This window comes from Loxodonta africana, chromosome 2 (assembly GCF_030014295.1).
Source record: "Loxodonta africana isolate mLoxAfr1 chromosome 2, mLoxAfr1.hap2, whole genome shotgun sequence".
Lineage (NCBI taxonomy): Eukaryota > Metazoa > Chordata > Mammalia > Proboscidea > Elephantidae > Loxodonta > Loxodonta africana.
Window position 1 is genome coordinate 139,266,567 of NC_087343.1, and position 16,774 is coordinate 139,283,340.

General features: G+C 44.4%; 1 protein-coding gene and 1 long non-coding RNA gene across 2 annotated transcripts in view; both read right to left on the bottom strand.

Moving 5' to 3' along the window:
• TNFAIP8 (TNF alpha induced protein 8) overlaps positions 1–12,597 on the bottom strand; it is a 131,559-nt gene extending 118,962 nt beyond the window's left edge. Inside the window, exon 1 of the mRNA XM_023548879.2 lies at positions 12,469–12,597. Coding sequence (XP_023404647.1) covers position 12,469 — 1 coding nt within the window. The 5' untranslated portion in view covers positions 12,470–12,597. The remainder of the gene's footprint in view (positions 1–12,468) is intronic.
• On the bottom strand, positions 3,208–12,462 carry LOC135228607 (uncharacterized). The gene is made up of 2 exons (XR_010319259.1): positions 9,889–12,462; positions 3,208–3,781 (listed from the first exon to the last, which is right to left on the bottom strand). It is a non-coding gene; the product is annotated as an uncharacterized LOC135228607 (long non-coding RNA).
• Positions 12,598–16,774: the final 4,177 nt, after the last annotated feature.

A 16,774-nucleotide genomic window follows, 5' to 3' on the forward strand; every position in this document is an offset into this window, starting at 1 on the left:
ATTAGGTTATCATCAGACTTTTTTTCAGCAATACCTTATGTCTGGAGAAAACAGAGTAACATATTTAAGGTCATCAAGGAAAAGAAAACGTGAGCCAACAATTTTTATATCAGCAAAACTGACCTTTAATTGTAACCGTCACAGAGTGTTATCAGTAAATTAGGAAACGTTGTTCCTATACGCCCTTCCTAAAGATCTACAAGAGAAAGAGCATCAGACAATCAAAATGTCTAGAGGTACTGATATAAAGACTAGTGATAGGCATGACATATATAGTTCCTTGCAGAAATAAGACTAAACGAGTATTAAAAGGGAGACATTTTAGTATACAATGGCTATATGCTCTGACAAGTAGAAATAGAACAACCATTAAAAAAAAAAAAGTTGGGGGAAAAATGACAACAGCATATGCAAAAAAAAATTTTTTTTTGTTTACTATTTTTAGTACTCATAGCTGGTAACGGTAGTATTTAAGGTGGTGGCACAATGGATCCCTGGTGACACGGTGGTTAAGAGCTCAGCTGCTAACCAAAAGGTTGGCAGTTTGAATCCACCAGTCACTCCTTAGAAATCTTACGAGGCAGTTCTACTCTGTCCTATAGGGTTGCTATAAGTTGGAATCAACTCGATGGCAATGGGTTTGGTGGCACAATGGTTAAGCCCTTGGCTGCTAACCAGTAGGATAGCAGTCTGAACCTACCAGGTGCTTCACGGGAGAAAAGCCTGGCAATCAACCTGTTCTGGTAGAGATTACAGCCTAGGAAACCTATGGGGCAGTTTTACTCTGTCATAGAGTCACAAAGTCAGAATTGACTCAATGGCACACAACAATAACAATGGTAGTATTTATGCTGTTATTTGGGGACTGCTGTGTACTTTTTGTGTGTGTGTGTAATATGGGGCAATAAAATGAGTAAGTATGGTATATTCTATCTCTCCTGTGACTAAAGAACCAGGATTCGAAGTGTGAAAGAAAGGAAATACGAATGTAATATAGAAGAGGTTAAACAAAAACCCCATAGTCTTAATTTGAATTGGAAATATCAATATGAACTTAAAAAGTACTCATCTTTATATTTATCTTTATATGTGTATTTGTATGTAAATGTGTGTGTGCGTGTATTTCCCAGCTCTGACCAGTGAAAAGGCCTAGAAATAATTGCCACTCCAGTCCCTGAACTGAAGTCCTAAAATACCATTTCTCACTAAAAGAAACCAGAGATTCTTGCAGAAGTGGCTGACTCCAGGTCTAAGGCAGGAAAAGCACAAGACAAGGCTGGGTCATCTTGACACACAAGACAGCATAGAAGCTATCAATGATTACTAAGGTTGTGTCAGAAGGACTCAGGAGCCAACTGAAATAGGCTCCCACCAGTTAAAGATGGAACAATTTGAGTCTCAGTAAGAATAAAAATTTCAATGACTTTAAAAACCAAAGGGGGTAAAAAAAACAAAAAACAAAAAACAAAAAAAAACAACCTGTTGCTGATTCCAACTCACAGCGACCCTACAGGACAGAGTAGAACTGCCCCATAGAGTTTCCAAGGAGTGCCTGGTGGATTCGAACTGCCAACCTTATGGTTAGCAGCCGTAGCTCTTAACCACTATGCCACCGGGGTTCAATGACTTTAGATATATATAAATTCATGAGCTCATAACAATAAAACCACCACCCAATCTGTCACCTTCTGAGAATGATTGGAAAACCAATTCTTGTAAAGCAAAGGAAGAATCAAACATTTATCCTGCTTTTCCTATATAAACTATACCACTGGGAAATCAAATAATAGACTGAAGGGAAGCATATGCTTATAAAATTATTCCAATTAATAAAAAGAATCCAAATCACACAATTAGATCATGTTCTTGCAACCCCAAAGAATAGATCTAGACACTGGGGATCAGCAGCTGCTAACATCAAAAAAAAGAGTGGAAAACCACATACTATGTACCTCCCAATGAAAGAGTACAGCAGTACCTGCAATCTTGCCAAAGAGATCAAACCTGAGTCTAGTTAAGACTCTGGATTCAGATGCAGGAAAGACACTGCAAAGGAACAAACTGAGCTGCGCCCTGAGTGTGCATCTTTCTCGTTGTCAAGACGGTGGGAAACTCTACAGATCAAACAGTCCAGGTTCTTCAACAAATTATTTTTTTAAAGGGGGGACATATGGAAAGGGATTTTGTAGATGAAGAGACACTTAAAAGACATACTAGGTTTTTAAAACATGGTCAAGGCTAAGCTACAGTGGTTCAGGATGTACACTTAGGTGATGCAACCACGCAGAGATGCAAGGAAGTGATTACTATAGAAGTCAGCATGGTGGTTGCTTCTGGAGGGATAGAGGGGAATATGATTGGGACGTGGTAAGTGAAGGCACTTTTGGGGTGGCTGGCAAAGTTCTTGACCTGAGTGAGGGTTATATATGTGCTTGCCTTATACTAATTCATGAAGCTGTATATTTATTGTGTGTGTGTGTGTTTTGTATTTGTGTTTTATTTTACAATAAAAAAAAATAAATAAAAAAGGAGTTAAGAAAATCTAGGAGTGCCAGCACAGCAACGGCCAATTGATTGGAAAGGACTGCAAGGTGCTTCTTGCTGCAGGGCAGAGGCTAAGGGGCCCAGCAGCAAATCAACAAGAAACCTGTGTCTTATGGCAGACTTCTGCTTCAATGAACTTCTCATGCTTAAGGTAAATGATTTCATGTGTACTGTTTTGACTAAAATTTGCTTGTAATATTTAAAATTATTTTTGAAAGTTTATAACAAATGACGAGCTCCAAAATATCCTAAAGGCAATCTCAATTTCAAATGACCTCTTGGATGCCTACTGGAATTGCATAGCATGGTTGGGATCTCACAGACAAGATTAATCAGTTGATCTTGTCAAGATTAATCATTTGACTCAAAGTTGTAACATTCAACATGCCAACCTAGGGCAGTTTTGAGTTCCCAGAATTAGACAGGGAATTTATACCCTTCCTCTCCTACCCAGCTCCCTAGGCAAGTTATTAGCAACAGCAGATTAAAACATAAACAATCAAAGAAAACAGTTTTTCCCTTTAAGCATCCTTAAGTCTAAGTGAAGGACCACACCCATGGCAACCGGTAGGGCTTTAGAAATGAGTTTCAGGAACTAAGTGAAGAAATACAGGGCCCCTGGGTCTGCACTGCTTCCGAGCTGCGGGCAAGGGGCCTTGGAGAAGGGGGTGCGTTGCACTCCTGCCATCCAAGCCACGAGGCAAGAATGACCCAATTGCCCTGCACATACTAAGGCTGACTCCCAGCAGCCCAAGCATTCTGCAGGAAGCAATTTTTGTGCAATGACTTTCCTAGCTTGTGCAAAATTTGCCTCACACGAAGACTCTATAACCTGGGCGCAAATTTGCCATCTCACAGATTGGCACTCTGTTGCAAGTGGCAATAATAAAAGACACATTTCTTGGGGTGATTAATATTATCTTTCTTCCCAATATGAACAGAAGATCAGTGTCATCCCCTCAGTTTGAGAAGTGTAGCTCCGCTAATTTTGAACCTCCAGCCCCTTAATTTTCACTTTGAAATGTGAATTACTTCTGAAATAAATTCAGGATTTTTAATAAAGTCTGCAGATGGAAATGGGTCCGTGAACGACAGACTCTAGGTGCTGGGGTGTGCCGCACCCCCAGATGCTTGGCCTTCCCCCGTGTCTTGTAGAGGAGACTGGGTGACTTGATGAAGGAAACAGGGTGAGTGGGTGTCAGAAAGGCCATGCATGTCCCCATGGTTCATCTTCCCACTATTAAAAACAAAACAAACAATGTGAAGAATAAAACAGGGAAAAAAGCTACATTGAACCTGACTGATTAGAGAGGCAATAGCCTTTTAGAGTTCACAGAAAATAGAGGAGTTCTGCAGCAGTTCTATTCAGGGATAAGAGAGGTGCAAATGGTTAGGTACTTGGCTGTTAACAAAAAGTTGGTGGCTTGAACTCACCCAGAGGAACCTTGGAATAAAGGCCTAGCCCTCTACTTCTGACAGATCACAGCCATCGAAAACCCTATGGAGCCCTGTTCTACACCGGAACACGTGGGGTCACCACGAATTGACAACTTTTTGTTTTGTTTGAATACTCTGTAACAATTTAGAGCACAAGTATGGGAGGCAGCTCAACTGCCAGGGTGTGAATCCCAGTTCTGCCAGGCATCTGTGGCGTGACTTTGGCAAGTTATTGGCATAGTGGTTAAGAGCTCAGCTGCTAATCAAAAGGTCAGCAGTTCAAATCCACCACTGACTCCTTGGAAACCCTATGGGGCAGTTCTACTGTGTCCTATAGGGTTGCTGTGAGTTGGAACTGACTCAACGGCAACGGGTTTGGTTTTTTGGTTTTAAGCCTCAATTCCTCATCTATAAATGAGGATTAACAATAGTACCCACCCCCTGGGCTATTATGACAATGAAATGAAATAATGCTTATAAAGCACTTAGCACAGCGCCTGATCCATCTTAAGCACTCAGTGAATGTTTGCCAGGATTACTGTTTTTGGAAATGTGGATGTTTCCAGAAACATAAGTAATTCTCTATTTGAAAGATATCTTCTGAGTTTGAATGCAGGGCTCTTTCTCTAAGTATGGTAGTGCTATTTTTAAAAATAAGTAATCCTTAACATAAAAATGTCACTGCTAGTAGTCATATGTGCTTTTCAACACTTCCCACATCACTGTTGTTTCTCCAACTACTCATGACTACTGATTAGTTTTAATCCCAATAAAATCTGGGATTATTATCAGCCATAGGATGGCCTTAGCTTGACAGCCACTGTGGTATGGTGCCTCAGACTAGCTAGTGTAGGTGGCAGATGCTGCTACCTGTCTACCCAACAACCATTCCCCCCTCCCTTCCTCCTACTGGCACAACCAGCCTCCCACAATAGAGGCTGTCAACGCCAGCCCTGCGCATTCACAGCTTCCCTTGCAGCTGTGACTCAGTTCTGGCCTCTGAGGCCCAGGGAGACTTCGAGGAAAGCTTTTACCCCGATGAAAAGGAATATTCACTACAAGAAAACCTTATCATTGCCCTCTCTGTGTTCTAACACCCCCCACATACACACATGTACTTCCTACCTCTGAATGGGGCTGGAAGGAGCATATGGTACTTACTGCTGAGAAAGCTATTTTCCTGCCCACAAAGGGGCAAGTCTGTACATAAAAAGGTAACATCCTGAGGATGGTGGAGCAGAAGAATGGAAAGAACCTTGGTCGCTGATGACACTGTCTGAACCACTGATCCAGCCCTGGGTCTGCCCAACTCCAGACTACCCTTCACATAAGATGACTTAATTTCAATGTCTTATTGTTCAAACCACTGTTAGCTGGGCATTCTCTTACCTGTAGCTTAAAGCATCCTGATATAGTAAACTATTTATGTCATGAATACACGAACACTGAGGGCAACCATAAAAGGAACCAGAACTCACAAAAACCTGATTGAAGGATAAAATTGGGGTGGATGTGGCCGTGGGGTACTCGAAGTCAAGGTATGCACCAGAAAGAGTGGGGTAGTTAATTCTCTGCCCCGCCGCCTGTCTCCACAACTCATTGTCCAGCCCTCTCCATCTGCCCCACTCCCCAAATTGTGAGGCTGGAAGGATCCTGGTGTGCTGGACTTCAGGCAGCAAACCAGGAGGGTAACTGGTTAGAAAGGAAGGTTGAGGCAAGACTCAAATTAATTCATTTTCATTCTTGTTGGTCCCTGATCAAATATTAAAGCTTAGAGAAAAAAAAAAAAAAAGGTTTGACTAAAATTAGCACTATGTTATCATCAGTAGCAGACCTTTACCATTCATAATTTCCATGGCCCCGATTAGAATAAATTAAAAATGGACTAGAAATCAGTAATAGCGAAGAAAGTCTCAAGTACTAGCATGACCCAAAATGCCAAAAAAGAAGAAAGAAGAGGAGGGGAAGGAGGACAAGGAGGAAAAGAAATTATAGCTAGGATAGCTTCAAAGAAAAATTGTCTGTTCTCCATTTTCCTATTGCCCACGATTTCAAAATGAAAGGAGTTAATATGAGAACAGGATAGATCCCCAGAGGTACCAGGACCTCAGGACCAGAGGCAGGCCTAGGGTGGGAAAAACTGACCACTTGGCAACTCAAGAGTCTTGGGTCTGGGGCTCTTCCAAACATGTACTGCTTCTGAAAAAAGGATATCCATGTCAGGTTACTATCTACAAGGCAATCTGAGGTGTCCTCCAGTCAGCTGGGATACTTGGTTTAGGATGTCAGTCCAGCCAGTAATTCAAAATAAAAATTTTCAGCACATTCCCCAATGTCTCTTGTTTCATGGCTTTCAACTCCTGGATATACTTATGGGGTACCTCTTTTGGTTTTGGTTGTTATATTTTACCCTTGGCCTGGTTGCTCATCAACATTTTTCAGCCCCCAAAACCAAAACCCACTGCCATTGAGTTGATTCCGACTCATAGCGACCCTATAGGGCAGAGGAGAACTGCCCATAGGGTTTCCAAGGAGTGGCTAGTGCTCTCAAACTGCCAGCCTTTTGGTGAGCAGCCAAGCTCTTAACCACTGGGTACAAGGGCTCCTTCTTCAGCCCAGTGAGGACCTAATTGAAAAACCACTTTGTTGTTTCTTAAGATGGGTACACAGGTGTTCGTTTCATGTGTACATATCCATTTTAATCTTCTTTAAACTTGAAAGCCATTTTGTACTTTCAAGAGATTTGCTCTTTCTGCTGCCTTAAAATCCCTGCAGATATCTGCTGCCGAAATAAACTTATTTATAAAACAAGGCACAAAAAATGGTCTCTTGGGCCAGGGGTTCTCAGTTTGCTGTGTATTAGTCACTGGAGAACTTGTTGGAAATACCAATTCTGAGGCCAGTTTTGGTGATGCTGATTCAGTAGATGGAAGCCCAGGACTCTGTACCTTTTATATCAAGCTTCCCAGGTGTCTTTCAGTCAGATTGGGATCTATTGCCCCAGATGAATCCTAAAATACAGCACACTGGACACTTTCAAGTTTCATTCTGCTTATCACCTTTCTGGCTGTCAAAATAATCACATTCTCAAACTGCCCCACCTGGGCAGAGCCTCTGTGCTGGGGAGGTGATAAGCACTGCAAGTGCTCAGGGTTGGGACTACTGCTTCCTTGGGAGGCTCCCTATTTCCGCACGGTCTCTTACCCAGGCAAGTAATAGCAGCCATTCCTTGTAAGCACTGTCATTCCTTCCAGGCCATAAAAGGAAAGGCACAAATTGGCTGTGTGCAAATAAACAGAGACCATCACCAGTTACTTGCGGAAGCCTGAGCTCATTCACCTCCCCAGGTATACTCCATGAGTCACCTGGGACCTACCTCTGCAGTAAGCCATAAAGAATTTCATCACTAAGTCAGGACTGCTCCACCCTTCCAGGGTGCTCAAAGTAGTATTTAATCAAACATCTGCCATTTCCCAGAAAGCCACCTCATCTCTTCAAACAGAGGGAGAGTCAGAAAGAGAGAGAGAGTGAGAGAAGAAAAAAATGAGACTTTCCTAATCATAAAGAGGTGGAATCAGGTACTGAATTTTCTTAAAGATTTGAGTCACCAGAGTTTGTTCAGGACTTTGCAATTTATTGTCAACATTGTTCCTGTGTTTTCTTCTCAGAAGACCACGGCATTTCTGAGAAATCTGCTTTAAGTCTGGGTGTGTGTGGGTCTGAACAGGGATCAGATTACAGGAAAGGATGAGTGTAGTAAAGTCTCCATAAGCACATACCACAACCCCTGCCTCCTCACCTTTGCTGACAGCCATGTTGTGAGAAACTCAATTTTCTTCAATAAATAACTGGGGAGGGGACAGGAGGTTTAGCTAAATGAATTTGGTTTTGAAGGAATAAGACACAGGCTTACAGAAGTTATTGGCCATGTAGGTTGTTCGTCACTTTTGTGCTCATTTCAAATATTCAACAATGTACTGTGTGCCGAGCACCATGTTACCAGAAGAGGTTGCAGCAGGCGACAACACTCATTCTTGGGAACAAATCAGTTCAAAGCCCTGTGGAAATCACACAATTTCCCACCAGCCACCAGTGAAGTCTCTTTGAGACACTAGGGGCAGCTGAAATATGGTGGTTTGCTCTGTCTTGGAAAACCTGGTATTATCCATTACCTGTTTTAAACATGGGCCTCTAGAGATAACAACTGAACTGCAATAGGTCTTTTAAAAGCTTTCCTTACGAACAGGGCAGGTTAATGGATACCATCTCTGGCTCTTCTTCATGCTCAAGCACATAAAACCCCAATGCCCTGCTCTGGCTCATTTATCTTTAGCAGCAGTAAGATTGCCCTCGTATAATCACGTGACACTGCAGCTGGGAATCACTGAAATTGTGCTATATTCACTCTGTTCTCCAGGCTCCTCTGGCATCATTAGAGAAGAAAAATATAAGTTCATGCTAAAAGCGCATATGGTACAAGTTACCACTCTCTCTCTCTACTCCATTATGACCCAGTACAAATACCATCCTCTTAAAATGAGACCTATTTGGCCAGCCCAATAAAGCCCACCTCTTACTGAGTGCCTTCTGCATACTGGACAAGAGAGGAACATTTTGGTTTAATCTACACAACAACCCTAGTGTGTCCATACTAACCCCAGTGTTTAGGTGAGGAAAAAGGCTCAGAAGGCTCAAACAGATTGACCAAACTCACATAGCCAGTGGTGACTGAGACATGAGCAACTGGTAAAATCATTCTGAACTAACCACTTCTTTCTTTTTTTTTTTATAATTGTTATTGTGCTTTAAGTGACTAACCACTTCTTGATTAGACTAAAAGTCATTTTTATTCCCAGTGCTGAAGGAAACTACGAGTGATGTTTAGGACTTCATTCATTCTCTGTTACTGAAGAAGAGTAACCCAGATTTGTTTACAAGTTAGCTCGGAGTCTTTGAATGGAGGCACAATCCACTGACTTCTCATCTTTGTGTGTGTGTGTGTGTGTGTGTGTGTGTGTATGTGTAGGGGAGCTGTATACCTAGATTCTAGTCCCCTCAGAGAGACAGTATCTTGTTGGTCTCTAACCCCTTTGTTCTATATGAAAAAGGACAACCCTAGGAAAAACAACCTTGTTGATGCTACCTTGGTTCAGAACTGAGAGTCGCAAATACTTGCTTTTAGAGAAAAAAGGAGCTGCTCTTTAAAAGGATGGAGTGGGCATTACTTAATTACCGCTGATAACTCCAATATTTAAAGCAAGTTTCTCAGGTAACTTTTATACTTGATGTAAAAGCCCAACAAAATAAAATCCTATGAGATCAGGACACTCCCCCAAACTTGCCTAACAGCAAACCGTTATGGTCTAAGACCCACGGAGCGGATGGTTTCTAAGGTGTAAATTCTTGCCTCTAACATGCTATAATTACCTACACTTGCAGCTCATTTTCTTCTCTTTGGGCCAAAATACAGAGTGAAAACTAACTTGCCTCCACGGGATAGCATTTGGCTTTATTTACGTTTTGCACTAAAGGTTTATGACTTTTTTTTAACTTTCCTCGCCCCCACAACGAGTCAGACATTTTCAGCTATTGGGCAGCACTCCTGATGGACAAAAGTCTAGAATTGCAGTAGGCTGAGACCCCGTGCCACCATCATCAAAACCAGAGGTGGGAGAGTGGGAAGTAAACCCTTAATCACAGGGAAACAGAAAGGTTGGGGTATTAAAAGCTCCTTTTCAGTGTTTGTTGAGTTCTTATTGTGTGCACTTAGCATGAAATGCAGGATGTGGGCAGCACGGGTTGGGGTGGGGTGATAAAAGTTAATGTGGCACCACACAGCACCCTACCTTAAGTTCTGTATCAGAGCCAGAGCTGTCAGGGAACACAAAATTGGGGGAAATTACCCACTTTTTTGTCCAGGTTGTCTTCTGTGCACATCCTTCATTGTCATAATGAGTGCCCCTAGTCCAGGGTTTGAGTAAATGCCCCCTTTGTCCACTCTCATTCCCATCTGTGAAAAGACACTCTTCCTCCCCTGCTTCCTGAGGTTATCCATGTTCATTTCCTTCGACCTGCATCAGGCAAAAATGGACAGGGTAGGGAATGGACTATTCCACATGGTGTGGAGTAAAGCTTGATTCTAACTAAGAATGCAATCTCCAAGAAGGAAGTGTGTTACTCCCAAATTGGGCTATTCCCAGTAGAAAAAGATTAACTGAATCAATTAACCATCAGACCTCTGAAGTGTCCAGCATTGGGGCTAACTCCAGTGATCATTTATTAGAAGTTCCCCAAGCCACAGCCACCTAGGAGTCCACCCTTCCCCTCATACAGCATTTCCTAATGAGTACCGTTTGCATGCAATCATTTCTCCCCACACGCCCTTTCCTCCAATTTCAACAGAATGAAGAACTGCAGAAAACAGGCTTTGTAAAATACTCTGTTCCTAGCCTCTGCAGTGCATTCACCCCGTTTCTGCCATTCCACACGGGACACCAGAAGAGCCTGTCCTCTCAAGGCCTCACTACCTAGACAAAGACTAAGTCTAGCAATAGAGTCAGAAACAGGAAATTGAGAGACAACAAAGATGAGATTATCCAGCTCACACAACACATTTTCTAGTTAAATTTAAACATGCTAGAATAGAAGGCACTATAGATTAAAAATCTCCCTTAAAAAAATTTTTTAAAAGGCCCATTTGTTCACGATCGCTATTTTTTTAAGGGAACCTTCCTATACTGAGTGATTGATAAATGATCCCTAAATCATCAGGTAATCTAGGTGAACACACGGCTTATAAAGAGCTCTACACAAAACGTGCAACAACTAGCTATTCATATTTTACAGGAAGGTAGGTAGTATACCACTTCCTTAAATTTTATTTATTCAAATTATAGGTAAAAACTCAAAAGCAGGAGGCAATTAATGTGCGTGGAGGGAAACAGGCACTCAAAAAGATCTGCAAAAAAGCTAACTGTGTTACTAGCTAGAATATCAACGATAACTTGCTGACTTAACTCTCTATGACAGATCTAATTAGAAGGTGGCAATAAACATTTCCAGGTGTTTCATTAAGTGTGATAATTATTTCTTCCCTTAAAGAAAGATGGAATCATATGTTTACATAACACAGCATAATGTTTCCTTAGTTAAAACAGTGTGGAAACACTTATGTGTAATGCAGGATTCAAACCAGGATGAAAATATCTGCTTCCATAAGCAGCACTTGAAGTGATTTATCAACTCTTAACTTTCATATGCCAAAGCACAATCGCATCTCCAAGGCTGCCCTGTTCTGGTTATTTCTTCTAGCCACACAGTTTTGCTGTCCCTACACCTCAGTGAGTAATTTCCATTCAAAACGTCATTTCCCTACCAGCATCTCTTATCAACCAAGAAGGAAAATTTTATGGGTATCTCTACTTTCATAATAAGAACACAGAGAAAATAAACCGAAATGTATAAGAATTCAGAGACTATCAGAATCGGACGGCACCTCAGGAAATAGGGAATCATTTTTATAGATGGAGAAGGTATTTTATAGATGGACTCAACCATAGTACTAGTGTTCTGATAGCAAAGGTACCAATTACCTTATTTTTAAATGTAGAAATACGCCATGCATTAAAAATGTACTGACCAATTATCAGTTTTAAGAAACCCAAGGATTTTGTTGTTTCAACCCTGGCACTCAACCACTGCCTCATTCCTTCCATGATTTCATTCAGGGTACTGCTCTTTCTACCTAGTGCTGTTTTAGGAAATCGGCTGGCTTTACAAGTATGGTGTCCTTGAGTCAATAAACATCTTTTAGGTAACCAAACCTGGTTGGTCAGCCTGGTCTTGAGCGTGCCTATCAGCTGCTGTGCGTCCGAGGAGAGTGGGCGCTCAGGTATCCTTGCAGCAGGTGCTGAGGTTTCCACTGCCCCGCGCGCGCGCGAACACACACACAAACACACACACGCTTTCTTCTTCAGACGAAGTCTTCGCCGAGTAATCTTAAAGCAAAACTCCGGTTCCTGCCCGTTTTACAATGCAGGGGTGGATTACAATCTCAGGCCAGCATCTCTGTCTGCAATCTGGGGCATCCTGATAACCCGGGCAGTCCTTTCGCCAGCCTGTGTGGCTGGTTACCAGGAGGGCGTGACATACAGACGGTACCGCGTCTACCGATGGAAGAATGGAAAGGGGGAAGTGGGGCGCAGGGCAGGAAGTGGAGGTTGAGGGGTCGGTCCGAGTCGGCAAGGGGTCCCAGCCAGAGGTCTCGTATTCTCCCTGCGACGTAGGAAGTCGGTAAAACTCCAGGAGTTCCTGAAGCAGTGCACGCACGCGCGTCGACACACTTACTCACACGCGCACACACTCACACCCACTCACTCCCGAAACTCGGTGAGCTGGAAGCGCTCCCTCGGGAGCAGCCTGCAGCCGGACTGCCCAGGGAGCCTCGCGGGGGTGTGCGTGGGACAAGCGCGCCCGGGAGGCACTTACTCGGAGAAGGGGGCGCGGTGGCGCCGGGACCCTAAAACGCAGGCTGGGCGGTCTGGCGGCGCGGAGTCTCCTTATCGCTTGCTCTGTTACTCCCCGGGGCCCGCAGACAGATCTGAGGAGCGCGGGCCAGGGCGGTCGGGAGAGGAGGAGCCAGGAACTAGGGGCGGGCCCCGAAGGAGGAGCCAGCTGGCCAGGGGCGGGGCGAGGGGAGCCAGTGGGCCGGGGGCAAGGAGGTGCCATGAGCTGGGGGCGGGAAGAGGAGGAGGAGCCAGGAACTAGGGGCGGGCCCTGAAGGAGGAGCCAGCTGGCCAGGGGCGGGGCGAGGGGAGCCAGTGGGCCGGGGGCAAGGAGGCGCCATGAGCTGGGGGCGGGAAGAGGAGGAGGAGCCAGGAACTAGGGGCGGGCCCTGAAGGAGGAGCCAGCTGGCCAGGGGCGGGGCGAGGGGAGCCAGTGGGCCGGGGGCAAGGAGGTGCCATGAGCTGGGGGCGGGAAGAGAAGGAGGAGCCAGGAGCTGTGGGCAGGGCGAGGAGGAGGAGAAGCGACGGTTGGGGGCGGGGCAAGGGGAGCCAGTGGGCTGGGGGCAAGGAGGTGCCATGAGCTGGGGGCGGGAAGAGGAGGAGGAGCCAGGAGCTGTGGGCAGGGCGAGGAGGAGGAGAAGCGACGATTGGGGGCGGGGCGCGGAGGAGCCAGTGGGCTGGGGGCAAGGAGGCACCATGAGCGGGGGGCGGGAAGAGGAGGAGGAGCCAGGAGGCCAGGGCCGGTGCCGAACGAGCGAGAGCCGGACGGCCGGGGGCGGGGCAAGCCGAGGAAACTGACCTGGCCGCCGGAGCCGGGCCGGACGAGGAGGAGCAGCTGTCAGACTAGCGGGCGCGGCCGCGCTGAATTTTAGGCAGAGGCGGGGCGGGCTTTAAGTCCGTCCGGTGCCTGCACCGCCCGCGTAGCCCCCAAGGCGGGTCTAGAATGGCGCGGTTCCCGCCTCGTGCGCCGCAAGACGGGGAAACCTCGCCGCGGTGGCAGAACGGGTGTAGGCCGGGCCTGACGCCGCTGCTCTTTCTCCGCCGTGTGCGGCCTGAGGGGTCGGGAGTGGTCGGTGCGCGGGAGAGCGCGGCGGCGGGCGAGACCTCTGGGTGGGAGGGGCATCCACACTTACTTTGACCTCCTTTTATCGCAGTGGATCAAAGCAAACCCATTCATCAGCTCTCTGGGTCCCCCTTGCGGAGTTTCTGCTCTCAATTATTCCTTCTCTTTTATGCTCAACCTTTCAATTTCTATACTTTTCCTGCAAAACCTTAAAGTATTATAATTAAAAGAAATAGTACAAAATGTAAAACCCTGCACTGACACTACCTCTTACTCTAAGCGCGACTCACTTTAGGCCATCTAGACCTGAGACCACAGGGCGCTAACAGCAAGCACAATCAGCGTCCATTTCGTCAGGATTCACTCTGGACCGTGGGGCCTCTGCAATTTCAGGCAACTCGCATCACTGTCAACAAAGAACTACCAGTCTTTTTCTCTTCAGCTTTGGTGAAGACGTAAGATTTTTTTCTTCACCTTTTTCATAGTGTGCTAATATTTACAGATTAGCAATATTATTAACTTTACTATCTTAGTTGGGCCAATAGATACTTGGGTCGTTTAATTTTCAAGCTGGCTCTTACATGTTTCCAATTGGGGTCATAAAAAACTTATTAGAATCTAGAAAGCTAACAACTAGCCCATTATTCGAATGGCTAAATATATTTTAAAATAATTGTAGCTACATCTGGACGACAAAAATATCTCTGTCCGCGCTTTCTGTCTTTGCTTCTGCTCAGCTGAAGGTACAGAAACTAGACAAAGTTGTGAAGGTTTGAAAAATCTTCTGTCCCGGTTTTATCATGTATTCTTCTCCTGCTTCAAAGCCCAATTCAGAGCTAGACTCCTCATTCTGCATAATTGCATGGCAGTGTGATACTTGCTATAACAATGTATGCACAAATACTCTGGTAGTAGAGAGGAAGTGACTTACATTCCTTAAGGATACAAAGATTTCACAAAGGCGGTGCATCCAACCAGGCTTAAAATTTCGCTAGGCAGTGAGTTTGGCAAGTAGAGTTTATGAGGCAGTGAGAAGGCAGACGGAAGAGAGATAAGGTTTAACATCTTCCAGCAGGCTGCAAATCACTGAAGCAAGCCCACAGAAGTCTTTGTGCTTAACTGCATATAATGGAGAACTGTGTACACAAACACAGGCCAGCTGCCTCAAAATTACAAACTAAATTAATAAACTAAAGACTGCTGGGATGACTGCACTACTATCTGATCTGATTGGGTTGCACACACAAGACATACAAGAAGGTTGCTTAAAAAAAAAAAAAGGCAGCGTTGGCAATTGAAAGTCGTTATTTATTGAAGGTAAACATAAACAAGAACAGATTACTTACAGAAAGCAAACAGTGAACAACAGGAAGAGATTTAAAGTTAACCGAACCCCTCCACCCCTACGGGAGGAATCCACTTATGTCTAAAAGGGGACCAGCTCACCTCAAATTACCCATGTTCATTTCTGTGTCACTAGGTGGGCACACCATGGACCAGGTGTCAGCAGGCATCTCTCTCAACATATGTTCTATAGGTGAGGTCAGGCACCGCATAGGGCACAGCTGTACAGTAGGTTCTGCAGAGCCCCAGGTCCAAAGGATTGGCTCCCCTCCCAACTCTTATTGATCAGGAAGCCCCATCTGAGCCTCCTCATTCTAAGGCTTTCATCAATCATTGGGCAGACCCTCCAGCCAATCCCTGTAAAGGTGGATAGCAAACTAACCAATCCCTTGTAAGCCACTTATGAGGGTGGCAAACCAACCAATCCTTTAGCAGATTGTGACCAACCAATCATTTTGGGAGAATTACAAACCCAGTGGGCAGAAAGGCTCCGTAAGAGAAAACCCATTGCATCACAGATCATTAGTTTTGTCAACTTGGCTAGGCTAAGGTTCCCAGTTGTTTGGCTAAACACTAGTCTAGTTGTTTTCATGGGGTAGTTACATGTGATTAAATCAGGTGGCTTTCCTTGGGTAGAACAGATTACCTTCTGTAATGTAACATGATCAACTGAGGTCACACCAGTGTTGGGTGGATCCTAAACATAATACACTTCTGAGTTATATAAATTGCAGCATAGACACAGACACCCTCAAAAACACAGACTACCTGTGAGGATTGTCACAAGCAAAGGAATTCCAAGGACTGCCAACAGAGGCCAGAAATTGGGAGAGAGGCTCACAGGAGATGCCATGGCTGAGACCTTGACTTGGATATTCAGCCTCCAGAACTGAGAAATTAAATTTCTGTTCTTTAAAGCCACCCACGTTGTAGTATTTTGTTGAGAGCCCTAGGAAACCAAAACACATGCCTAATCTCTTCATCAAAATGTTGTTCAGCCACAATCTTGGCCTTCTCTGCAGAGCGCACATTCCAACAGTGAATCTCCTGATTTTAGCATTCTTTGCAATCTGGATGGCCACGAACTTCCTAAATCATCAAGTGCTGGTTCCTCTTTGCTTAAAAGTTCCTTCCTCAATTTATCTCTCTGCTCTCACATTTTACTGTAAGCAGCAAGAAGAAACCAGGCTATGCCTTCAACACTTTCCTTGAAAATCTCCTCAGCTAAATATACAAGTTTATTGCTTACAAGTTCTGAATTTAATCAAGTTTTCTGCCGCTATATAACAGGATCTCCTTTCCTACAGTTTTCAATAACATGTTCCTCATTTCTTTCTGTTTTCACCAGAAGCACCTTTAAGATCCATTCTGTTCAGCATATACTTTTTCTGTTGTTTCTCAAAATTCTTCCAGCCTCTAGCTACTCCAACGATATTAGATACATGTTTCAGCAGCACCCCACTTGCTAGTACTCAAATCTCTTAGTTTCCTGTGGCTACACCACAACTTTTGTGGTATAAAACAACAGAAATTTATTCTTATAGTTCTGGAAGACGGAAGTCTAAAATTAAGGTGTTGGCAGGGCCATGCTCCTTCCAAATGCTCTAGGGGAGAATCTGTTCCTTGTATCTTCCAGCTTCTGGTGGTTCCAAGTGTTTCTTGGCTTGTGGTTACATTGCATGTTCCTCTTCTGTCTCAAAACATCCTCTGCCTCTCTCTTAAAGAGATACATGTGATTGTATTTAGGGCCCACAGGATAAAGGATAATCCAAGATACGTTCCTCCTCTTAAGATCACATCTTCTGCCATATAATATTCAGTCTTTTGTCCTATAATATTCACACGTTCTGAGGATTAGGATGTGGCTGTATCTTTTTTGGGG